This window comes from Melitaea cinxia, chromosome 3 (assembly GCF_905220565.1).
Source record: "Melitaea cinxia chromosome 3, ilMelCinx1.1, whole genome shotgun sequence".
NCBI lineage: Eukaryota > Metazoa > Arthropoda > Insecta > Lepidoptera > Nymphalidae > Melitaea > Melitaea cinxia.
In genome coordinates, this window is record NC_059396.1 from 12,628,695 (window position 1) to 12,654,537 (window position 25,843).

General features: G+C 32.0%; 3 protein-coding genes across 3 annotated transcripts in view; 2 read left to right on the forward strand and 1 right to left on the reverse strand.

The window, feature by feature from the left end:
* Positions 1 to 1,128, reverse strand: part of LOC123669508 (E3 ubiquitin-protein ligase MIB1) — a 151,679-nt gene extending 150,551 nt beyond the window's left edge. Inside the window, exons 1-3 of the mRNA XM_045603112.1 lie at positions 1,018 to 1,128; positions 710 to 905; positions 357 to 553 (exon numbers count right to left, since the gene is read on the reverse strand). Of these exons, the coding sequence (XP_045459068.1) occupies positions 357 to 553; positions 710 to 905; positions 1,018 to 1,128 (504 nt within the window). The remainder of the gene's footprint in view (positions 1 to 356; positions 554 to 709; positions 906 to 1,017) is intronic.
* Positions 1,129 to 2,442: 1,314 nt separating this feature from the next.
* On the forward strand, positions 2,443 to 14,854 carry LOC123669510 (CDK5 and ABL1 enzyme substrate 2). The gene is made up of 9 exons (XM_045603115.1): positions 2,443 to 2,741; positions 2,825 to 2,931; positions 10,686 to 10,866; positions 11,254 to 11,511; positions 11,804 to 11,839; positions 13,066 to 13,180; positions 13,314 to 13,504; positions 14,000 to 14,207; positions 14,714 to 14,854. The coding sequence occupies exons 1-9, from the start codon at positions 2,443 to 2,445 to the stop codon at positions 14,852 to 14,854; spliced, it is 1,536 nt and encodes a 511-aa protein (XP_045459071.1).
* A 5,426-nt stretch (positions 14,855 to 20,280) lies between these two features.
* LOC123669509 (radial spoke head 10 homolog B-like) lies at positions 20,281 to 25,606 on the forward strand. Its single transcript, XM_045603113.1, has 8 exons — positions 20,281 to 20,627; positions 20,739 to 20,790; positions 20,886 to 21,038; positions 22,081 to 22,308; positions 23,661 to 23,774; positions 23,864 to 24,836; positions 24,987 to 25,205; positions 25,315 to 25,606. The coding sequence occupies exons 1-8, from the start codon at positions 20,281 to 20,283 to the stop codon at positions 25,602 to 25,604; spliced, it is 2,376 nt and encodes a 791-aa protein (XP_045459069.1). The 3' UTR covers positions 25,605 to 25,606.
* The last annotated feature ends 237 nt before the right edge of the window (positions 25,607 to 25,843 follow it).

The following is a 25,843-nucleotide window of genomic DNA, read 5'->3' on the forward strand; positions in this document are numbered from 1 at the left end:
ACAAATATTGGTCAGATATGGTTATCTCTCAATTAGGAAAGATTTGTTTATGATGATTAAAATCAAAAACCAGTTTATCAATTAAAAAAAATTCTTTCCCAAGGAAAATGCTATGTAATTACTGAGTGACATGATGTATATAAAATAAAATAAAAATTCGAAATCCATATGGGCAAAGCCACACACATTACAAACCCTATAATAGTATAATACATACATGGACAACTTGGATACGTATTTATCTTTTATATAATATTAATAGATTTATTAGGTATACTTGTGCATAACACAATTAAATGTGTTCAATTAAATAGACATTTCATTTGCAGAATAAACTTTTAAAAACTTTTTCTTACCCCCCTTACAACCCTTGCTCCAGGGAATATTCCTCTGACAGCTTGTTTCTTACTTTTTCTGCGTGGTTCAACAAGGCAGCGCTGTGCCCCTGGAGCACTGATACGGTAAAATCTATGCCGTAAATGATGTTTATCTCCATGATAGCATACCGAACATAGGTCATAGTTACTGCATTCAGCACATTTCCAACGTATTCCTATTGAAATTTTTAAATAGTTAATAAATATAAAGATAAATTAGTTTTGTATACTATTTTTAGATACTTTTTGTGTATTTGAGAAACCAGATCTATTAATTTAATAGCAAATTAGTCATTTTATATTTTTTAAGTTTCAAAACTGGATATTCTTACCAAAAATTGGTTTCTGTCGGCATGTATCACACATTGTGCTCTCATGTTTAACACCAGTTGGAGCACTATCAAGAATACGTAAGTCATAAGCTCCTGAACATCTGTAATTTGCAGCAGTTCCATTATCCCATACGACAACTACTTCTTCAGGAGATTCAAAATTCCTCACAGTTCCAACATGACCCTCTCCACCATCCTAAAAATTTTTGTTAATTTTTTTAAATACTGTCAGACAAGTAATAACGCTGAAGGAAGTAATAAAAGAACTAAAAGTAGTCAGTTCAGGTAATGAGAGTAATTCAATCGACCTGTTTGCCCCATTTCCAATCTGGTCCTCTTATAACTCTGGCTCCAACACCTTCCATCATAAATCTGGTGGCTCGGGACGCAGACGATGAGCTGGTGCTATTAGACTCCATCCATAACACAGTAATTGGGGTCAAAATAAAAAAGCGGCTTCCTAAGTCAGTACTCGAAAGATATTTAGATTTTAGATTTTATTAAAAATTACAGGCAACACAACACAACACTACAGTATCTAATAGTTTTGACATTGACAATTGACAACCTAATATCTGTACTGGATTTTTTTTTTGTATTAAAAGAGGCAAAAGACTTACATAGTATGATAGTACATATTTATTGTTAATATTTTGCAATTTATTATTATTGCAAGGTTTAAGTGTCATGTTTAGCATATTTAAGATGCAGATATAAAAAAAAATTAGGTAAGTCAAATTTGCTTAATCGTTATACAAGGTTTGTTAGTAAGCACTCAGCATTTTTTAAAGTAACTATATACATAGTTCACGCATTTTACATAGTTAAGAGGGAAGGATACCGGCTTTTTTTTTCATACAAACGTAGTCGACTGTTTTCTCTCTGGATAATGATACTTCAAATATTTTTTTTAAGATAAAACTTTTAACTGCTATGACCATGCCTCTATGTCTCGGTTTTTTTTCATATTCTTATTATCATAGAGAGTAGGAGTCTTCAAAAACTAGAAATATTGCTAAATTTTTATACATTTTCAGACACTCATTAAAGAAAAATTACGCATATTTACAAAAAAAGCGAGAACGTAGGGGCATAGTTGAAGGTTTTTTTAGTTACTAGTGACAGGAACATTTTATTCAAATACCTATTTTTCAGTAGTCTCTCAGGTACCCTTTCCTCTTGACAGAATTATAAATTAAATTAACCCGTATGGGTTTATTTTATTATGTATATAATATTACGTTGAATGAAAATTGTAATACTAATACAGTAATACTGTTCTTAATATCTAAATTTTAACATCAGCTTACGTTCCACTGAAGGCCCGCAATATTATTGACCACGACCGTTGAAATTGCCGTTCCACTAGCACTGACTTCCGAATTAATAAGAATTATCAAAATCGGTACAAACAGCAAAAAATTATGTGGTGACATATTAAAAATGTAGTGAAATCAAGACTCTTCTCCTTTTGGAAGTCGGTTAAGAAAACAAAGTAAGTCACAGACCAAGTAGCTTATACTGTTTTATAGAGTATACCTAATCCATGGTTTTATATAAGCTTCTTGTCACAGACATATATTTCTCTTAGATGTCTGTGAACAAGGTGAGCCTCACTGTCACTAGTCAGTAATCAAATGTCAGAATCAGCTGTCATTATTATTATTTGAATATTTACCATTTTAAAGTAGTGAATAATAAATATTTTATTTGAAAAAAAAATTGTTTACACCATGTACAATCGTAATAAATACGGACAAGCTCGAAGGCGGCTTGCTGCTGTAACTTTTTTATCTAACATTTCATTAGATGGTACTTTCAAGGATACGGAATTATGCCAAACTAAAGTTAAAGATAATCAAAACTATGCTCACAAGGACGGTTTATGTAACAGTGTCCAAAATCGTACCAAAGTACCTCAGAAAAGTCCCATTCAAAAAGGTAGTGGTGATAATCTATCATTAAGTTCAGATTCCGACCAAGCTACCGCAACCCCAGTTAAAGGAATAGGTTATAATTCGATCCGAGAAAGGTATAGTATATTGTATTAGAATACAAATCATCCTACTATCGCTTTATGTCAAACAATAACTCTAAAATTTTTTTACCTTAAAGGTGTTCATCGGGAAATACTGAATCATTTAAAGAAAGACACTCGTCTGTAAGAGTCAGGAAAATTGCTACACAGGATGACAAAAGCAGCTCAGAAAGCCTAAATTTTGGTAACTATTTATCTACATAATTTTATAGTATGTGTGTATGAACTAATTTTAATTATATTTTTGTATATCTTCATATTAGTCACTGAACGCTTTATATTTACAAAGTGACACAATAGTTTACTCTTTAATCGGCATGTTACTTTCTATTTAACACGTTGGATGCCATGACGGACACCATATGTCCGACAGCATACTTTCGCCTGGGGCCACACCAATAAATCGAGAATCGTCAAAAAATTGTTAAGGTGTTTTTCTGCAAATATTGTCAGCGAAAACCTCAAAAATAATGGGCGACTGACGGAAACAGTTATTTACCCATTATTTTCCAAGATCTCAAGTGGCAGACACCAGCTATAACATTTTTGGAAACAATTTGTTAAAAAGCCTATAAATTCAAAGTGTTTTCGATTTTTTTTTGTGCTATGTGGCCTTATTGCACAGTGAGGCCGCGCGGGTCACTTGCCTTAGTAAAAACAGTCGAAACACTGTCCGTCGGCTCCCTAGAGACTTCTGAAGTGATCGAGGGCATGCGGACACATGGTGTCTGACGCGGCCTCTTGGACCCAATATAATGGCAGTCACATGGTGTCCGTCGCGGCCCACTGGACTAAACATGGTTTTTGGTCTGGCGTTCAACGTGTTAAGACTATGCCTATTAAGTTTACTAGTAATTGTATGTATACAAATAGAAAAAACTCATAAGCAACTAGACTGGTTTTAATAATACTTTTGTGTCTGTTTGAATAGGTTTGTCCTCAAAGTGAGTGGGTTTCAAATGCATTTTAGGATTATTTTCATGTAAAAAAATAACTTTTGCATCTTCTATAAAAAAATTTCTTTATATGTTATAAGTCACATCTGATTCTAAATGACTGATTTGAAAAAACAATGTGACAAAATATGACCTTAAACCAACATTATTAATTAAGTTTAAATAAAATAATATGTTTTGACTTCACATCACACTTCACTTTCTTATGTTTGAACATCATATCACAAGTGAGCGTAGAGGTCTCCCATTTTTCTCTACATCATTTCTCAACAAAGCTTTTCAAAACATGATAAAATTTAGGTGCATCACACTGCATCTATTATTTCTTAAAAAGTGAAACATAAATAGAAATGTAAAAAGCTAACTTTTACTGGGTACATTGCATCATCTAAGAGACAAAAAAGTTAAAGTATGACTACTCTGTTTTTTTTAACAAATGAGTACTGAGTATGTCTCAATATAGGTAGACGAAAAAAATAGTAAATAGAAAGTAAATACGCATTATCAAAGATTACTCCAAAAGTTGTAATCAGATCTCGATGAAATTTAAATGTGACCACACGATAAACATCGGCTTCAAAATCGGTACACTCAGTAAAAAGTTATGCAGATTTTCGAGAGTTTCCCTCGATTTCTCAGGAATCCCATCATCAGATCCTGGTTTCCTTATCATGGTACCAAACTAGGGATATCTCCTTTCCAACAAAAAAAGAATTATCAAAATCGGTTCATAAACGACAGAGTTATCCCCGAACATACATAAAAAAAAATATACGGTCGAATTGAGTAAGTCGGTTAGAAATACAGATCTCGATGTATTGTCAACCCAAACTTTTGATTTTGTATAAATTTACCCACGTCTCATTTAAATAATATATAGCGGTTCCGTGTTATGTGACTGCTTTTACGTCGTCTAAATATTTTCGTTTCTACTTCATATATTATAGGAAAAACCAAAATTTTTTTTTTTTAATTTTGTGAATCACATCTCGAAGAGCGCTTTTCTTAAAATTTGTTTTCTTTATATTTGTTTATAAAACTCAAGTGATTTCTTTTCCTTTTTGGTGATTTTAGTGGTCCATGAATGAAACGAAACATCTAATAGACTATCTCAGTGGTTGAAATTCGATCATAATTAATTAAATTACAAGTTTGAACAATAAACAAAAGAGTATATATATATATGCGTGTGTGTGTGTGTGTCAAATACTTACATAATGTGTAATGTTTTTTTTATTGATTTAATGTATTTTATATGCATAACTAGCTGTGCCCGCGGCTTCGCCCGCGTTGAAATTAGTGTGTCACAAAGTTTTGCCGGTAAACTTCCAGTGAAACTCTCATCAAAATCGGCTTGGCCGATCCGTAAACCTTCCTCTTGCCCTCTCTCCAATGGTGAAACCGCATGAAAATCCATTCAGTTGATTTTGAGCGAGTAGTTCACATACACTTTTGGGGACTTTGTTTTATAATACACTAACTGTTGCCTGCGACTAAGTCCGCGTGGTTATGAAGATATGCATTACTATTAAGATGTTTAACGCAAATTATTTTTTTATTTCAGTCACTTGAAATGCTTATCAAACTGAGTAACTTTTTAAAAGGCACAATTTAGTATAATTTAATAGTTGTTTTTTTAAAACCTCTCTATACACCACATTTTTAGTTTTATTTTCAGGCTGTACATGTTTCATATAAATTATCAACCCCAATTAAACCCCCATAGCGGTGGAATATCGTAAAATTTTATCTTTGTCCAACCTGGATGGATAGACTCTCCAGCGGTTTTTGAGTTCTCTTAATGAGTGAGTCAGTGACCTTTCTCTATATATAGATTACGATGCATTATTTGGACACCTCCTCACCATCTATAGAGCATACATTTTAAATTTCAATTCTCTTACTTCAAAAACATAGGACTTTCATACAGATTTCCAACCCCCGTTTTACCCCTTAGGGGTCGAGTTTCGTAAAATCCGTTCTTAGTGGATGCTTACGTCTTATAAGGAGCCTACCTGCCAAATTTCAAGTTTGGAGGTGTTATAGTTTCGGAGATTTCGTGATCAGTGAGTCAACCTACGATCCCCCGTTTTAACCCCATAAAGAAGTTGGTTTCTCAAGATACATTATTTGGATACCTTTTCACCATCTATAGAGCATACATTTTAAATTCCAAGTCTCTTACTTCAAAAACATGGAACTTTCACACAAACTTCCAACCCCCGTTTTACCCCCTTAGGGATCGAATTTCGTAAAGTCCGTTCTTAGCAAATGTCTGCGCCCTATAAGGAGCCTTCTTGCTAAATTTTAAGTTTGTAGGTATTATAGTTTCGGAGATTTCGTGATGAGTGAGTCAACCTACCATCCCCCGTTTTAACCCCAAAAGGGAGTTGATTTCTAAAGATACATTATTTGGACACCTTCTCATCATCTATAAGGTATAAATTTTAAATTTCAAGTCTCTTACTTCTAAAACATAGGACTTTCATACAAACCTCCAACCCCCGTTTTACCCCCTTAGGGGTCGAGTTTCGTAAAATCCGTTCTTAGCGAATGCCTACGTCTTATAAGGAGCCTACCTGCCAAATCTCAAGTTTCTAGGTGTTATAGTTTCGGAGATTTCGTGATGAATGACCTTTCGCTTTTATATATATTATAGATAGATTATAGAATAGCTGTGCCCGCGGCTACGCCCGCGTTGAAATCAGTGTGTCACAAAATTTTCCCGACAACTTCCAGTGAAACTCTCATCAAAATCGGCTTAGTCGTTCCGTAAACCTTCCTCTTGAAGCCCTCTCTCCATTGGTGAAACCGCATGAAAATCCGTTCAGTAGATTTTGAGGGAATCAATCACATACGCTTTTGGGGACTTTGTTTTATAATACACTAACTGTTGCCCGAGACTACGTCCGCGGGGTTATGAAGATATGCATAACTATTAAGATGCTTAACGCAAATTATTTTTTAATTTCAGTCACTTGAAATGCTTATCACTCTGAGTAACTTTTTCAAAGGCACAGTTTAGTATAATTTAATAGTTTTTTTTTTTTTTTTTTTTTAATAAAACCTCGCTATACACCACATTTTTAGTTTTATTTTCAGGCTGTATATGTTTCATACAAACTATCAACGCCAATTAAACCCTCTTAGCGGTGGAATATCGCAAAATCCGTTCTAAGCTGACGTCTACTAACTATAATCTACCTCCCTGCCAAATTTCATCTTTGTCCATCTTGGATCGATGGACCATCCAGCGGTTTTTGAGTTCTCGTGATGAGTGAGTCAACCTACCATCCCCCGTTTTAACCCCGAAAGGGAGTTAATTTCTAAAGATACATTATTTGGACACCTTCTCATCATCTATAGAGCATACATTTTAAATTTCAAGTCTCTTACTTGTAAAAGATAGGACTTTCATACAAAATTCCAACCCCCGTTTTACCCCCTTAAGGGTCGAATTTCGTAAAATCCGTTCTTAGCAGATGTTTACGCCTTATAAGCAGCCTTCCTGCCAAATTTCAAGTTTGCAGGTGTTATAGTTTCGGAGATTTTGTGATGAGTGAGTCAACCTACCATCCCCCGTTTTAACCCCAAAAGGGAGTTGATTTCTAAAGATACATTATTTGGACACCTTCTCATCATCTATAGAGCATACATTTTAAATTTCAAGTCTCTTACTTCTAAAACATAGGACTTTCATACAAACTTCCAACCCCCGTTTTACCCCGTTAGGAGTCGAGTTTCGTAAAATCCGTTCTTAGCGGATGTCTACGTTCTATAAGGAGCCTACTTGCCAAATTTCAAGTTTGTAGGTGTTATAGTTTCGGAGATTTCGTGATGAGTGAGTGACCTTTCGCTTTTATATATATTATATAGATTAAAAAAAATATTAGCATTCTGCACTCATTCTCTATATGAACTATAAGTGTGCGAAATTTTATACACCTCCATCTGTGCGATTTTCGTTAAAATTGGTACAAAATTTTTGCTTCACGTATTAAATTACAAACGTAGGTATGTAGTACAAAAATTACTTACTGGTGATAGTACCTACTTATTGAAACAGTTAAAAAGTTATTTCTAAATATATTAAAATAGTTTGATAGATTGTTTATTTCTATTAACATACATATTTTTGTACTATTTAGAAACAATCGCTTCAGCCTGTAATATCCCGCTACTGCTCCAATGCGGGTTAGCGGATATATTCCCTACTATGAGTAACGATCGCTATCAGGTGTACATGATAACAACCGGGACTGACAGCTTAACGTGCCCTCCAAGGCACGGTCGGGAGACCCACAAGGACTGCACAAACACCCAGACCACGGCAAACACCTGTATGGCCAATACAAATGTTTGTCATGTGCGGGGATCGAACCTGCAACCGCCAGCGTAACAGGTACAATCCATGGCTGTGACTGTTATATATATGTTTATGACCGTAAATGGCGGTACAGCCATGGATTGTACCTGTATAGAAGGAGGTATTTAGAAACAATGGTAACAAATATTATACATGTAACCATATAGCATCGACTTCTCCAAAGTCACAGTAATAAGTGTTCATCAACTTTTTTTTTTTTTTTTGGAAAACGATCCTATTAAATTTTTGTAACACGTTAAACAAGAGATATGTATTTTTTCCGTTATTTATCTACACATTTATAATTCACTTAACCAAAGTTAACGAAAAAAGGTGAAGGTTTTTTGTACTTTTTTAACCGACTTCCAAAAAAGGTGGAGGTTCTCAATTCGACTGTATTTTTTTTTTAATGTATGTTACATCAGAACTTTTGACTGGGTGGAGCGATTTCGACAAATTTTCTTTTAATCGAAAGGTGGTGTGTGCCAATTGGTCCCATTTAAATTTATTTGAGATCTAACAACTACTTTTCGAGCTATATCTAATAATTCGTTTTTACTTGACGCTTTTTTCGTCGACCTACGTTGTATTATACCGCATAACTTTCTACTGGATGTACCGATTTTGATAATTCTTTGTTGGAAAGGAGATATCTCAAGTTTAGTACCATGATAAGGAAACCAGGATCTGATTTATTTATTTATTTACATAGGAAGCCAACGTAGTATACAGTGGTTTCTATCATAATTATATAGTTAAACAGAATATCTTACACTATACACCACACTTATAGGCTAACTCAGCATGCAATACACTTTAAACAGTTGCTTCGAAACTTATACTAACAATAAATATCTATCTTATGAAAAATTAACTCATCAATAAAAGTATAAAACCAACTATCAAAAAAAGATTACAACAATTAAAACCCGTGCTAAAACAGTAAAAAATATTTAAAAGAAAAAAGTTAAAATATGTAGGTATATGTAAAAAAAACAACGAAGTACAACAATTAATATGATAATACATCGGGAATTCTATGAATAAATATAAAAATTATAAATATAATATATCTATAAGTAAACGGTTTGAGGTACAAGAAATCAGCTAATTTAAAGTATAATATGGAAAGAATATTCATAACTTCATACAGTAGGTAACTAATTTGAGTTCAAATGTAAAAAAAGCATCTTAACTTTTCTCTTGAATGCTTTCCCAGAATATCTAAAAATATCAATATCTGCATCCTCTTTTAAAATTGAATTATACAAGTTTATGATTCTATTTAAGCATGTATTCATGCCCAAATTGGTTCTAGCAAATCTGCTCACGAATGTTTGTTTTGATCTGGTAGTCCTCATAGGTTTTCTAGGGATTGCCAGTTTTAATCTTCGGACCAAATCAGGACAGTCAATATCTCCTCCAATAATTTTATTTAAAAAGCAAAGATCCAAAACATCTCTTCGTGTAGACAATCACAATACTTTATAGTGTTTCAACATTTTATTGTAGTTATATTCTAAATTGTCTTTATACATGATAATGCACGTAATAATTTTTTTTGTATTCTTTCTAATCTATTTTTGTGAATTTGGTAGTATGGGTTCCAGACAATTGAACAATATTCGATTTTGCTCCTGATGTATGAATTAAAAAGTACTATTTTTGTATATGATTTTTTGAAATCCTTTGTATTTCTAAAGATAAATCCCAGCATTTTGAGGGACTTCTTAACAATATCTTCTATATGTGGGATAAAACTTAGCTTCGAATCCATTAAGATTCCCAGATCATATATTTCATTAACACATACCAAGTTATTACCCCCAATATTATAATCATAATAAAAATTTCGAATTTTTCGACTATATGTAATTTTATAACACTTTTGGTGATTTAATGTTAAGTGATTCCGTTCACACCACGATACAAGTCTTTCTAAATCTGCTTGCATTTTTATGGAATCATCTGTTGTTGATATTTGTTTAAACATTTTTAGATCATCCGCATATAAATATATTTTAGAATGCTCGAAACACATTAGCACGTCGTTTATAAAAATTCCAAAGAGTTGATGCTGATGATGATGATGAAGAGCTGATGATGGGATCCCAGAGAAATTGATGGAAATTCTTGAAAATCCGCAATAACTTTTTACTGGGTGTACCGATTTTAATAATTTTTAATTTAATCGAAAGCTGATGTTTGTCATGTTGTCACATATAAATTTTATTGAGATCTGATAACTACTTTTTGAGTAATCTTTGATAACGCGTCGTTACTTGACTATTTTTTCGTCGATCTACGTTGTATTACTCGTCGATGTAATTGAAGTCGGTTTTTTTTTTCGTTTGCGAGCAAACACAATTATTTTTATTAAAACTTTTAAACTTATTTTCTTAACATGTATATAGTGATTAAATATCTGTCTTTTATGTGTTGTGATTAAGTTTGAACTAAGTTTGTATTTAAATAACTTTGATAAGTTAATATAGCATTATCTTTCATTAACAATTAATGAATATTATAGTGTTAAAATTAATACCTACATTAATGTTTATCTTGTTACAATTGAAATATAATATTATTTGCTTCTTTAAGTTCGATATTTTACAGGTCGTTATAGAACAAATAGTACTTGCGTGTCAGAAAAACTGTGCAGCAAAGAACTGAGACATATAAAACCTTTTAAAGGTGTATCCTTTAAAGATGAGAGACTCGCATTTGTTCCTGGCCAAGGAGCCCCTTGTGCTTTATTTAGTACTATACCTTATTCTAAAACAATTAGGGGGGTGCGGTAAGTTATAATTAATTACTAGATCGATACTTATATGGTGAAAATTAGTTTTTAAATGTTTAATATAATCTATACATTTATATCTATACAAATAAATCAAATTGGGGTATCTGTTTGTAATATTAAAATAACCTCTTTTTACTAAATGCATATGGATGTATACAAGGTACGTATACCGAAATAACATTTTTTTTTGTCTGTCTGTCTGTTTGCTCTGGCTAATCTCTGAAACGGCTGGACCGATTTTGACGGGACTTTCACTGGCAGATAGCTGAGGTGTAACTTAGGCTACTTTTATTCTAGAATTTTTATTTTATAAGTCTGCAAACTGAACAATAACTTTTTTGGCACAGCTAGTATAATAATAATAGATTCTTACTGTTTTAGCTCTGACTTAAGGAAAGAAGGTGTTCGAAGACGTAATACGTCTGGACCAAGGCCTCTATCTTCTATTACTGATAATGGAGTGGACCCGTTTGATTTACTGGGATTGGAAAGAGAGGAGAATGGTCAAGAAATATCTTATTCAAAGTTACTTATACCTACAAGAGTTTGTACTCGTGAACAATACAAAAAAATGTATGAAGGAGATTTTAGTGACAAAACTACTTGGAAAGTTATGAATCGTCCTCATGTCATTGCAAGGTAAATTATTTAATTAAAATAAAATCTCAATGTGATTTTTGTTTTCACTAAATGTCATGAAAATTATGCATGTGTTAATGTTTTCATTGCCATTTTTATTGGTTTCTTTTCAAACTTGACAGACGTTATCCGCAAAATACTGACAAATTTTATAATCATCTTAATGACAGCATAAAATTAAATATTAATGTTTTATAATACATATATTCATTGTAAGAATTCCATATTGCTTTATCACAAAATGGAGTACTACATGCCACCTCTCATGCCATCACTAACATTTAAATTTCAGGACTAAGTTATTGACGAGACACACGGATAAAAAATGGTAACCAAATAAAAAGAATATTTGTAATGCTAAGCTAAATATAGTCAAAATTAACACTTGACAGGGTCATCACAAAAATTGCAATTATTTATTAAAAATAGAACAATATAAAGCTTTAGATTTACTTTTAAAGGGGCTTGTTTTGAATGCAAATTAAATTATTGTTCTTTATAATGTTTAAAAAAAATTAGTATCACTACCTTTTCACCAAAAGTAATCTAAACCACTGTTTTGCCTATATATTTTTAACTAAATTAAATCATATATTTAAGTAGGTAGATATAGTCACACTCCTGAACATTCTCCACATATGGAGATTAAAATACTAACAAATCATAAACTATATATATATTTTTAAAATAACTGTTTGGTTTTGCTTTATCAATTATGATAACTACCTGATTATATAATTATATCGTTGAATTTTCTTGTATCTAACAACAACTAGTCGTGTTGTACCAACAATAATGCCAAATTACATGCTGACAGACAACTAATATAATAATATCAACAAAACATAGCATAATTGCTTAAAAAAAAACAATGTATAAAATAATGTAGAATAAATAATTAAAACGAATAATGTAGAATAAACTCAATATAGAGAATAGTTTCTATTATAAGTAAAGAGATTTAACTCCCGCAAGCTGCTGTGCTAGAATTTTGTCCCTTTAACGTTCTATGTTCAAAGTACAGAAGAACCTTGACAAAATTAATTTGAAAGAAAATAATGTAAGTATATATTACTATCGTCTATTCTATATATAACTCATACATATATAGAATAGACAATACCAAGCAACATTAAATAATTGAATGCTTTCGAATTTTATAAAAAAAAAAAGCCAGCCAGAAATGTAATCAGTATAATGATAATTTTTAGAGGATTGATGACACTAAAATATCTGTTGCGTCTAATAGCAATTTACGGGAGTTATACAATAGTGTTATTATTTGTAATTTCGTACTAATATGGTTGGAGGTAAAAGGTAAAAGCTTTTGTAAATGGGAGATACTAACATTTAATGTAAATAATATGTATTACGTACAATTTTTGTTTAATTGAAGTACAATACACGGGCACTTAATGAGCATGCTGATATTCACATTATTTTTTAAATATAATTTTGTAGTGCATGTTACTTTTAGTGAACGGCTTTCGTAACGCTAAATTGCATGTTTAAAAACTGTATGTGTACATGAAAAATAATTTATTTATATTTTAGGTGTTTCTCATATGAATCATCCCAACGAGCTACAACAGCATCATCACCACCCCACTCATCAATAGAGAATAAAACCTTTGATTGGGATGAGACTGCAATCATCGCTCAGAAATATGTAAGTCGGATAAAAAAAAAACATGGCCTGGAATGAGATAAATTTTGATTGAAATAAGTTGGAAATTATTTTTTATCGGGTTATGTAATATGAAATATTTGAGTGTAGGTTAGCACAGATATACAAATTTCAGGTACAATATTGTCCCAATGTTCTCGACGATCCTGAATTAATCGCTGGAAAACATAGAACTCTACTCACATTTACTTCGTATATGACATCTATTATCGACTATGTTCGACCTCAAGATTTGAAAAAGGAGCTTAATGACAAGTTCAGAGAAAAATTTCCGCATATCAAGCTGACTTTGAGCAAACTCAGAAGGTATGTATTTTTCTACATAGGTACAATATACATTTATACTATCTTTAGATTTAGATTTTTCTTTGAATTTTTTGCTTCTTTTAATGGTATAGAATAAAGATATCAGTATTTTTTGTTACTATTCTTTATTTCAAATTATGAAATATAATTTTTATTTCATAAATTATTTTTTGTTTGAAGACGTGTTGACGCAGCGATCAAAGTGGATGTTGATCTAACGGTCGCGGGCTCGATACCTGCACATGACAAACATTTATATTGGCCATATAGATCTTTGTCGTGGCTCTTGTGGCGTATTGTGTGTTTCTGGACACTAGACACGAGAAAATCCTACTGGGGGGCTGTTGAGTGTGTAGCGTTTATTACATATATATAGTGCTTAATTTTGAAACAAATTTCCTGGCAAACCAATATTTTTATAAATATCTTTTTCGATTGGTCAATAAATGTGAATATAGTTGAATAATGCAATGTCACTTTTATCTTTTTTGTCAGTATAAAAAAAGAAATGAGAAAAATCGCAAAGCACGATAGTGGTGGTATAGATTTACTATCGGTGGCCCAGGCGTACGTTTACTTTGAAAAATTGATACTTGCAAACCTGATAAATAAAGACAACAGAAAACTTTGTGCCGGAGCTTGCTTGTTGCTGTCGGCTAAACTAAACGACGTCAAAGGCGAAATGTTAAAAGCACTTATTGATGTAAGTACATTAATACATTTAGTAACTATCAATCTTGTATCTATCGCTTATTGCAACGAAGTTCCTTACGGAAGGCTTGACATTTGGCTGGGCGACCGAACTGAAAAAAATGTGAGACTAAAACCGTAAGAAAAATATATAACGGAAGTGACGTAATATCAGTCATACGACTAATACGGTTGTATATGACGTTTGTAAAACTAAAATATTACTAGTAAACTTTTTCAAATTATTTATGTAATTTTATACTGTCGACAAAAATAAATAGAGACACGTGTGTTTTAATTTCACTTAATAGTTTGAATTATTATTATTATTTTGTTTGATTTATCTAAATGTATTAAAAAATATATATATAAAAAAATAACACGCAAGTCGCCTCACTCGATCACACTTATCGTAACGCTCTCTATTAAGTTCTTCACTCCCCAAATCAAGCGCGCGAAAAAGTTTGACTTCGAAAATAACACACACGCAACTATAAATAGACGCTCGCACTTCCGCAGCGCATCGAGACGACGTTCCGAGTGAACAAGAAGGACCTGATAAAGTTCGAGTTCGCGGTGCTCGTGGCGCTGGAGTTCGGGCTGCACGTGCCGCCGTACGCCGTGTTCCCGCACTACCAGCGCCTGCTGCACGAGGCGTGACGCGCGCCGCCCGAGCCCGCGCGCGCCCGCCGCCGCAGCCTCGCCGACAACCTGCGCGCCGCGCACCGGCGCTAGCGCGTGGGCGGGTTCGACGGGGGAGGGTGCGTAGGAGCGGCGACTGCCTGCGCGCCGCGCACCGGCGCTAGCGCCCGGCGGCCCGGACCGCACCGCCGGTGCGCGTGGGCGGGTTCGGCAGGGGAGGGTGCGTAGGAGCGGCGACTGCCTGCGCGCCGACTGGCTCCAACCGGCCCCGAGTGGGACTCGGTTAGGAAGGTGCTTGGAGCTTATAGCGACACGCTGGCGCTTGGATTTCGTCGGGCTCGAATAACTATAATTATATATAATAATAGTCTCTTAAATATATATGAACTCCCCGAGTCAAGCGTGCGTAAAGAAGTTTTACTTCCAAAAACGGTCGATTTTTGCTTAAGAAACATCAAACTTACAAACATTTCTAGTTCGAAAATTAACGGTTCTTTTATTTGTTTATTTTGTAGGAAGTCAATGCAGTATACGATGTTATAAAATAAATATATATACACATACACGCTTGTATTAAAAATTAACAGTATAATAAATTGCTATCATCATAATCATTCGATACGCAAAACGAAATGTTTTCTGAATATAGCAATCGGACCTTAGGCGTGTTGGCATTTTTCAATGTGGACGATAACTCGACTGCTGGTCGGGTATATTCCGATCGATCACCATCGCTTCCGATATTCAAAACCGAACTGTTCCGAATCTACCGTAGAATGTCAATTCAATAAATGTTTTTGGAGTCGTAGATATTATGTCAAGTTTACAGATTTGAACCCGCCATTTAGGATTCTCTTTCGCGTGTGCTACACGCTCTAACGTGGAAAGAAAAGACACGCTAAATGGGTATATAGCGGGCTAGCGCCTCTTAAGCTGCTTTCCATCAGGCGAGGTTGTTGTTAAGCGCAAGCAACATTGCCAAACGAACAAATAATTTTATCAATACACAGATTACATATTTTAATATATATAGTAATTAATTTTTATAATTATGAGAATCGCTAGAAATGTTCTGAATAGTAGTTGTTTTTTTAAAGACAGATTCAATGCAACCATAAACTTGACTTAAAATAGGTTCTAAAAAGATGTTGTTGCTAGCTTACTTAATTAAAAATAGTTACTCGAATATAATTTAATATTTTTACATCATTAAGCATTTTTTTGTTTATTTTGTGTAATTTCCTAAAAATAATCCAAAATTACTTTACACTGAAAATTACATACAACATTTTAATTTTTTTTCTTTTTTTCGTGATTACTTGTGTACTTTGTTAATAGAACAAGATACTAATTTTACATGAAAATTAGACCACGGTAGTGTAACTCCGTTAAAATAATGTGTTAAGGTACTGTGACAAGTATTTCTGAAGCATCTTTGCTCCCAAACGGTTGAACTGATTTTGAGGTGGTTTTTTTTTTCAGAAGTTACGTTTCCCAATATTTTCTTAAACGTTGTTCCAATCGGTTTAGCTGTTTGAAAATCTTCAGCTACATTTTAGGCAATGAAGGCAAGTGAGCATCTTCTTACTTAGCTTATAACACAAGTCAAGCTTTGGCTCATTGGATTTTCCTCAGTAACAAATTCTATAAATAGATAATGACCGGGGTCTGTTTGAGATCGTGAGGGATCCTAAGAATGAATAAAAATTATTTTCATCATCATCATTTCAGCCTATCACAGTCCACTACTGACATGGGCCTCCACAAGGCGTGAACTCGTGTGTTTTGCCCATAGTCACCACGCTGGGCAGGCGGGTTGGTGACCGCACGGTTGGCTTTGTCACACCGAAGACGCTGCTGCCTGACGAAGCCTGTGTATTTCAAAGCCAGCAGTTGGATAGTTATCCCGCCACCGGTTGGCTTTATAAGTTCCAAGGTGGTAGTGGAACTGTGTGTTCCTTTAGTCGATGCCCACGGGAAGAGAAAGGTGTCTATATTCTTTACTACCGTAGCCGCACACCGAATTTATTTTACTGGTATTCAAATAAGTCAATCAATATTTAAATGTTGACTTTCAAAATAGAACAATAGTAATAAATATAGTAGTAGAACTGTAGTATTATGCTATATTAGGCTTATAACAATTAAATTAAAATTAAAATCACCGACATACATAAGGGAACGTACCTATACTACGCGACACGTAAAAAATTGTAAAAACGGGTCACTTTGTATGAGTATGTTCCCTAATGTCTATTCACTGCGTCTTTAGATCAAATGTAAATATAGTTCATGTGTAGTTCTGTCTATCTCACATTATACTGCTATTGTAGATAATTTTTTATGTTAAGTCTACTGAAATAGTGGTTATTGAAACCGACCGTTAGCCAAAGTTTGAAAGTACTTACTAATTAGAATGGAAGATGTTATTGAAAGAACTATAGTTTTGCTTATTATATACTTTATAAATAGATAAATTTCATTTAAAACTTACCTTATTTTTATTTAGTTGCAAAATACGTACAACACTTATTTTTGTTATTTTTGTTGGTAATGTTTTTCTTAAATGTTACGTTGCTATGTAGCAGATTTGGGTCTTATTTTTGTATGATTTTTTACTAAACAATAAAAATCAAAAATTTATTTATTTATTTATTTATTTATATACAAGGGAATAATGAAGTCATGAAAATCGGTTAAAATTTTACTATCGACTTTGTCATATAATAGAGATGTGCTGTCTAGTAGGGTTTAATATTTATTATCTGTACATCTATTTAAATCTCCTTTTAATTTATTACAATTTGCATTTCAATTGTGATGGAACTGTATTTTATAAATCTTTTGTTTGATCAAAATATTTATATGTAAACCTTATAAATATTCTCTACGCACTCGATTTGTTTAAATTTCTAAAATTTTGTGTGAGATACTAATATCAATGATAATTTTCAATATGAATAATATTCTAAATAGAATGTAACACGTCCTTTTTAATGTAAGTAGTATATTAAATAACATTTAATTGCTCATATAAAATGCCAAAGATAGTTTTGTGTGTAGTTTATTAAAAATAGTAAAAAAGTATTTTAAGTAAGGTTAGCGATGTATCTAAGCCTTGTCTTTTTACGCTTACGAATAGTGAGATAATTGTATCTAGATAAGTTCAATTGGTAGCACAAAGTATAAATATAAAAGGTTATAAAATGTTATAGTAAAAATTACAGGTAAATCCACGGGCGTGCCTTTGTTTTTATTGACTAAGGGCCTGTTTCACCCGTCGTGGATAAAGCTATTTGACGGATGACGATACAAATAGACTTTGATAGCGAGAGGTAGAATAGGCTATTAGGACATATTTCTCCTCAATTAAAAAACTGCTACTTTAAGATTAATATATGGGGATGGATGTATCTCATAAATATAGAGAGTTCGATGGTGAAAAAGAATGGAATAATGAATTAAAAACTTTTTACTGTTAGATACTGTCATAATACAAATAGAGTTATTCACTACATGTGTAACAGGCCTTAAATAATTATGTTAGTCTTATGTCGTCGTAACTCGTTTGGCCTTTTATTATAATATAGGAAATAGTTGTAAAAAAGTATTTTTGTGTTAATACATCATTTAGCATAGAAGGTAATTTGGCTAGACCTCTTTTAATAATATTTTTTTTTTATTAATATTACGATGAGCAGTGGTTTATTTATTTTTTCTTTTTCTGACAAATATATATATATATATATATATATATATATATATATATATATATATATAAATATAAATATTACGAGTTGAACCTGTAACCCGCGTAACAGAAATCAGGGCAAAACAACACCAATGGGCTAGTCAAATAACGAATCTAAAGTATAAATAAAGTTACAATAGCTCAACAAAGCGACAGTTTAATTCATTTATTGTAAATAATTGTATATTAAAACATAGAACATGATAGTTAACGTAAGTTTATTAGATCTGTCTATTTTTTGATAGATTTTATTGAAGGGTACTTAGTCATTATTTTTCATGAAATGTACTTATTATTTTAATTGTATTTGCCAAAACGATAAGTTGTGTTTGTTGTAACGATGTTTTTTTTTTCGTATTTGTTTATTTTCGTTACGTTTCGGTAGATTAAAAGATTTGTGTATATGAAAAATATGAATGGATATAAAAAAGAAATTTATAATAGTTATAGGTACTTTGTAAAAAAAAAACTGTCAGGAATTGCCGTCTAAAAATTGTCAAATAAATGACTATTCTGCTAAAAATGTTTTATTCAATTACTAGCTAACGTAGCCAACTGTGTGGGTGTACCACCATACTTCTTATTTTTTGAATGTCGATATTTTTTTATTTTCTTTTATCTGGTAATGACAAAAACGTACATAAAAAAAGTTTTATCCAATTTGATGCAGTCGTTTTGAAGTTATGTAGTATGTTAGTAAATAAACTTGTGCATTTCACCAGGGTGTTTGGTATTACTGTGCATAGAAAGACAAATAAGTACGTTGTCAGCACTGAATAAGAAAAACTAGTTTTCTATTTCGCAGTTGTCACTCTTCAGGGTCAAAAGTGATCCTGTTGCAAGTTGTATGAACTATCAAGTAAAACAATATCAACAAAAAAAAAAAAAACAACGATGTTGTTGCAGTGTCTATTTTGCTTTTCGGTATTAACTTAATGGATAAAAGTTAAATAGTTATTTTCTTTAGTACTTTAAAAAAAACCGCATCATATATCATATTCGCCAAATTCCATTCAAAAAAATAATAAAAAAAATAATAGACAACCCAACGCTTACGTACATTTTCTACAGGCTTCATACTGTCGATAGGTAATAAATATATTCTTTCTTCTAATTCTTTATAACTTAGTGCATGCAAGTATACTAGGTGCATTTTTAAATAAAAATAATTTTATCAATTTTGAATTTTAAATATATAGCCTAACCACGAATTTTTAGTCAACCGTTTCGCGATTATTTTTCTTATACGCTAAAATAAATATAAAATAATTTTCATTGATTGAGCAGATGGGGTCAAGTTCTTGTCTAGTTCGTATCTCCTACTATCAGTTTCTTCTCCTTCATAAAGACGTGGGATGTTACAAGCTGAATCAATCAATCAATCAAAGTGTGGGTGTGTTTAAAGATGAAAACCTATTTATTTTTAATGAAAAAACATTTATTTTTATTTATAACGTAATAACATTTACTTTTTTTTATACATTTCGACTTCCTAATTTTATAATTTTGCATTTAAAAAAGTAAAACTTTACGACACTGCTCTTTTTGTCAATTTAAATTTATATATTGTGACAATTACACTGTCAGTTTTATGTTAAACTGCTTATTCTAATATTTAATATTTTACTAATAAACTTATATAACTTCACAAACTTAATAAATACATTTATCTGACGAAAGGTTGAATTATAAAATGTTCTACGTCGACTCGCAAAAAATATTGACACGTCGTGAAAGTTCTTTAGTTTTGCCCAGGTATTATAATCGAAACGAGGACAATGAACTTGAAATATTGCCTTCTGCCCGAGTACAATCTACTGCACATCTTACCGGTGAATCAGGGGTAGTTCTTGCCCAACGTCCAGCAGGTTCTGTACGAAAAGAAATTGTTACAACACTCTTTGAATCTATGCTAGATAATATTGTAGAGTCTTGGGATGTTATCGAAAAACCAAAAAACGAAGATTTAAATTCTGATCTTCTCAAAACACCAAGTGATGTAATATCTAGTAGTAAAAAAAAGAAAGCTGCAGGAGGTTTGTTAGAGCTAAAATATTTCTAAAATTTTGACATAGCTATTCGAAGTAACTTTAATACATGCTTACAATTGGTATTTGAACTTTATCTGCTATTTTTTTTTTCAGTTAAAAGATCTAAAACAAGAAAAAGTCGTTCAAATATTGAAATACACGATAATTCACAGGTAGAATAAAACTAACAATATGCAACTACATCTATCAATAGAGAAGAGGACAGAACAAAATGCTAATAACACCTAATTTTAATTATCTATTTAAGAGCGATGATTTTCTGCAAGTGTGCTGGTGGTCAGCGCCAGATGAGAGAGCACACATTCGTTTTCGAAATGGTAACGTTTATGAAGGAAATATTTCTATGAAATGTATGCATGGCGAGGGACGTTATCAATGGTCTGACGGAACTGTTTACTTAGTAAGTGATTTTAGGATTAACTATCATATTTTTTATTTCTTATTTTATTATAGAATAGGTAGATAGAATAGATAGAATACACTTTATTGCACACCACTCAGATTTTTTTTTACATAAAACAGTTATTTACACATAGCGATATGAATGTTGGTATTTCAAGGGAACATTGATGGAAACTAAAGAAACTCGCTTTTTTTGCCTCTAATCGTATTTGAATTCATTACAAAAGTTGTATTGTGTAAAGGTCTTTACAAATTTTGCATTCTGTAATGTATAAATAATGCGGAAAACTGGGATGTCTGGCGCGAACTTGGGGAGGCGTATGTCCAGCAGTGGACTACAATAGCTGAGCTGATAATTTATGTATCATTCTACTATTGCAAGATATTTTCAAAAAACTCATTTCTGTGCTCTTTTACCTTGAATATCTAACGACTTTTACACGTGACATTATAACACATTTTTAGACAATATTTAGATTTTTAGATTATCAAAGATTTATGTAATCTTTCAGTTACAAGATAAAACCCTAACGTGACTGGATACTTAATCGAGATTCCCTTCAAGTTATTTTTTCATTATTTAGTTATCTATAGGCAATAATATACTTACTTCAATTTTTTATGTCACTGATACTTTTTTTAATTTATTATTTAAACTCACTTTACATGAAAAATTACAGTATATTTATTACATACATAAAATTTTAAATAGTAATCAAAATTTGATTATATTTTAATAATAATTGTGTTTGCTCCCAAGCGAAAATAAAAATGACTGAATCACATCGACAAGTAATACGACGTAGTCGATAAAACAGTCAATTTAATACGCAGCATAACTCAAAGTACTTGTCAGGTCTTGATTAAATTTAAATGAGACCATCATCAAAAAAAATGGCAGGCTGAATGCATACTTATTTTTATATGGATGCTCAAGTAAAAATACAGTCGAATTGAGAACCTCCTTCTTTTTTAATGTTAACTCTAGATAGAAATATGAGTAGTACTCTAAATCATATCTGTAATAAACATCATAACAGGGTCAATTTAGAGAAAATCAAATAACTGGCAAAGGTATTATTCAGTGGAAAGATGACACATGGTACGAAGGTGATTTTGCTGGAAATCTTCGCCATGGCAAAGGCCTTTATGTGAATTCACGAAATCAATGTTCTTATTCGGGAGGTTGGCATAACGGAACAAAACACGGTGAAGGGATTATTCATTACGTTGGATCTCAAAATGTATATGATGGCGAATGGGTTAATGTAAGAATAACGTAAACATTATACGATTAATCCATACAAATATTCATGATTGAAAATTTGAAAGTATATTTAACTAGCTACGCCTCGCGGCTTTATCCGCAATATTTCCGATCCCGTGAGAATGAGGGGATTAAAACTAGCCTATTCTGGATCTCCTGGCATCTATGTAAGAAGTTTCTTTACAAACTTTTAACTGAGGTAGGGCACAGTAGACAATATCCTACTCAAAATCTGGAGCAGCCCGACTGGGAAAATACCTCGATCTTACAGAAGATCACTGCTAAATAATACTGCTTTCAAGCAGTGTTGTGTTCCTGTGGTGAGTATGGTGACCAGAGTCCCTGGGGATTGAGGGTAGGGTCAACAAAGCGCTTGCGATGCTTCTGGTATTGAAGGCGTTTACCATCAAGTGAGCCGTACGCTTGTTACCGACCTACATGTATAAAAAAAAAGAAATCAATAGTTTTTGCGTGAAAGAAACAAACGTGAAAGAGTAACAAACACTTTTCGACCAAACTCACAATCTTTCGTATTTGTAATACATATAACAGTAGAATACTTATATTTGTGTTTTATAATACTTAAATTAAATTCTGCAACTTATGTGTAGTTAACTTTCTAAATATGTATCATCTTTATATATACCTACTTATAAAATTCTCGTGTCACAATGTTAGTTAACATACTCCTCCGAAACGAATGGACCGATTTTGAAATTTTGTGTGCATATTGGATAGATCTTTATTTATTTTTATTGCGTAAGTATGTGTATAATGTATATGTCTATATAATTGTTATATATCCTATTTTTTTTACTTATTTATATTTATATACCACCAGTCCATCTGAAAAGCAATATCTCTTTCGTTATCAGGTTGTCTGGAAGAGATTGCTTTTTAGAAATAACATCGTCTAGTTGTACAATTTGTGACTATAATTGCTTGTAATGTTAATTTTGTTCTTTATTTAAATGTGCAATAAAGTATATTATTATTATTATTAAATCTGAGACTTGGCCACCATCTATTTTTTATAACCATAAGTTAAAAGGAGGGGGGGGGATTAAGGGGGTTAATAACATATATGGCAAAACAATGTTTGTGGGATCAGCTAGTGTAACTATATCTTGTTGTGTTGAATGTTTGTCTGTATGTTCTTTATAGAATCGTAAACTATGCATTTGATCATTTCATGATCTTCAGCAAAGTGTTGTGCATGAGCCCACAAAAGTTTTTGAGTTGGTACGAACAAAAAAAAGCGTAGTAACGCGCGCAGGGTACAGCTAGTCATAAATAAAATAATAGTTACACGATATTCCTATTCAAATAATATTGAACTTTACTACATTTAAGAATATTCGACACGGATTTGGCTCCCGTGAATATTGTGAAAAAAGCGGTTACAAAGGCGAGTGGGCTAATTATATAAGAGAAGGAAAGGGTTTAATGATATGGCCAAATCATGATGTAAGTATAGTTATTATTATTATCTATTATTCATCATATAAATTTATAAATGTCTATAATATATTTTTTATAAAAACGATTGCCATAAGTTTTACAGAGGCGAATGGAAAAATGGTGTTATGTCTGGATATGGGGTATACATTTGGGATACCTATTATAACAATTCGATGTCTTCTCCATCTCTCTGTGCATATCGTGGTTTTTGGGAAAAAGGAAAACGTAACGGATATGGTGTATTGGATCTTGGATTAGGACTAGGTTCTTTTTATAAAGGAGAATTTAAAAATAATAAGAAGAATGGCACCGGAAGGTTCGTTACTAACAATGGACTTATAATTCAAAATAAACACTTATTTTTGGACGATAATATGAGCCATAAAACAAAACTAACAGAAAATGAAATTTCGGAAAATAAAAATACTCATACAATATTAGAAAATCCTTATACATTTGATATATGTGATACTAAAGTTGGCCTCGTTTATCATATTGAACAAGGAATTAAAAATATTGATAAACAGTCAGAAATAAGAGCGACTATAATTAACGATTTTATAGAAACTAATAAGTCACCTAAATCAATATCTTGTGTTCCTAAGGAGGATTTAAATAGTTGTAACGGCGGTGAGTTTGATTTTGAAGATTTCTTAAATTTCGAAGTAAACGCATTACACAAGGCACTTAAATGTTATGAAAATGATTTAAAATACATATATTATCAATATGCTACAATATGTAACAAAGAAGAAATACATTTCACTCCTATTCTTATCAGATTATATTTATGGCAACTTTATTACGATTGTAATATACACAATAAGGGTTTGACTTTAGTTCAAATTGATGAAGCGTTTCACGAAAATCCAGAATGGATTTCAAAAAACCCTCATGATCCATTTGAGCAAATATATTTCTGGCAATTTCAACATAATTTAATAACAGTTGCCAGAAAACTTTATGCAAAAAGACAACTGCCTGGTAAAAAACCAGATAGTATGATTGGTAACGCATTTAGAATGTTCATGGAGAAAGACATTCTACCTGGAGCTGGTCGTAAGCGCGGTAGTTATCCAATTTTCTTTGGTGTTTTTAATATTTAATAACATAAAATGAATAATAAAAATGCTTTAATGATATTATTATAATCATAGTAAAACTATTTACTATCCTCTCTTCATCACCCATCTGTTATAATCAACGTTTATTTTTAAGGGAAACTCGTCGAAGGATATGGAAACTTTGTACCATTGAAGGGACTGTATAACTTATACTGTAGTTTAGGCGAGCCATGTACGATACGAACTTTTTTATGTGCTATTAGACAATCTCCTCACTCTTGCGATGAAACACAAACATTGCTTATTGAAGAAGATCCTGTTACAATAGGATCGAATGCGTATATTTTTGGCAATGAAATGGCATTCATTACTAGTATGCCACTTTATTTTATATAACCAATTTATTTAATATAACACTATCATTTAATTATACCTACATATCATCTATGAATATCACCTATATGTGTTTATATTTATTTCAGACGATCCAATCGATCACAACTCAAAATTAAGACCTAACTTAAAATTATTTAATTTGGGCAATTTGACGAATAAATCCATTATAAAAATATTTTCGCTATTATTTCCGCAAATATGCGAAATAGACAAAATATTGGATTTAAATATAGAGATAACATTTTTTGAATTTTTTGAAGCTTTCGTTATATGTGTCGAGGAGAGCATTCGTGTTAATAAAGAAGAGAATTTTCTGCAAGAGACGCTTACATTAAGCAATATCGCTGAAGTTAATCCACTTGGGAAAAATAAATAATTATTTTAAGTTAATTCTAAAATATTGACTGTTTATTAATGAAAACTTTTTTAGTGTTTGATTATATGTATGCAAGAAGTAATAAATAAATAAAAAAAAAAATAAAAACTTTTTTATTGGAAAATATTTTTAAAATTAAAAGATTACTTTATTATTGTGATAAATTCAACCTTTCTTATATGTTAAACTTATTAAATATTATAAAAAAAATATTACTGGCCGTTTATATACTTATTTCA

Excerpts from the sequence above, each read along its gene's own strand:
- LOC123669509 (XM_045603113.1), top strand. The coding sequence starts at position 20,281 with ATGTTCTACGTCGACTCGCAAAAAATATTGACACGTCGTGAAAGTTCT. Across the intron at positions 20,628-20,738 it reads AAGAAAGCTGCAGGAGGTTT|ATCTAAAACAAGAAAAAGTC; the intron begins GTTAGAGCTAAA and ends TTCAGTTAAAAG. Across the intron at positions 20,791-20,885 it reads AAATACACGATAATTCACAG|AGCGATGATTTTCTGCAAGT; the intron begins GTAGAATAAAAC and ends TATCTATTTAAG.
- LOC123669510 (XM_045603115.1), top strand. The coding sequence starts at position 2,443 with ATGTACAATCGTAATAAATACGGACAAGCTCGAAGGCGGCTTGCTGCT. Across the intron at positions 2,932-10,685 it reads CTCAGAAAGCCTAAATTTTG|GTCGTTATAGAACAAATAGT; the intron begins GTAACTATTTAT and ends GATATTTTACAG. Across the intron at positions 14,208-14,713 it reads TGTTAAAAGCACTTATTGAT|CGCATCGAGACGACGTTCCG; the intron begins GTAAGTACATTA and ends GCACTTCCGCAG.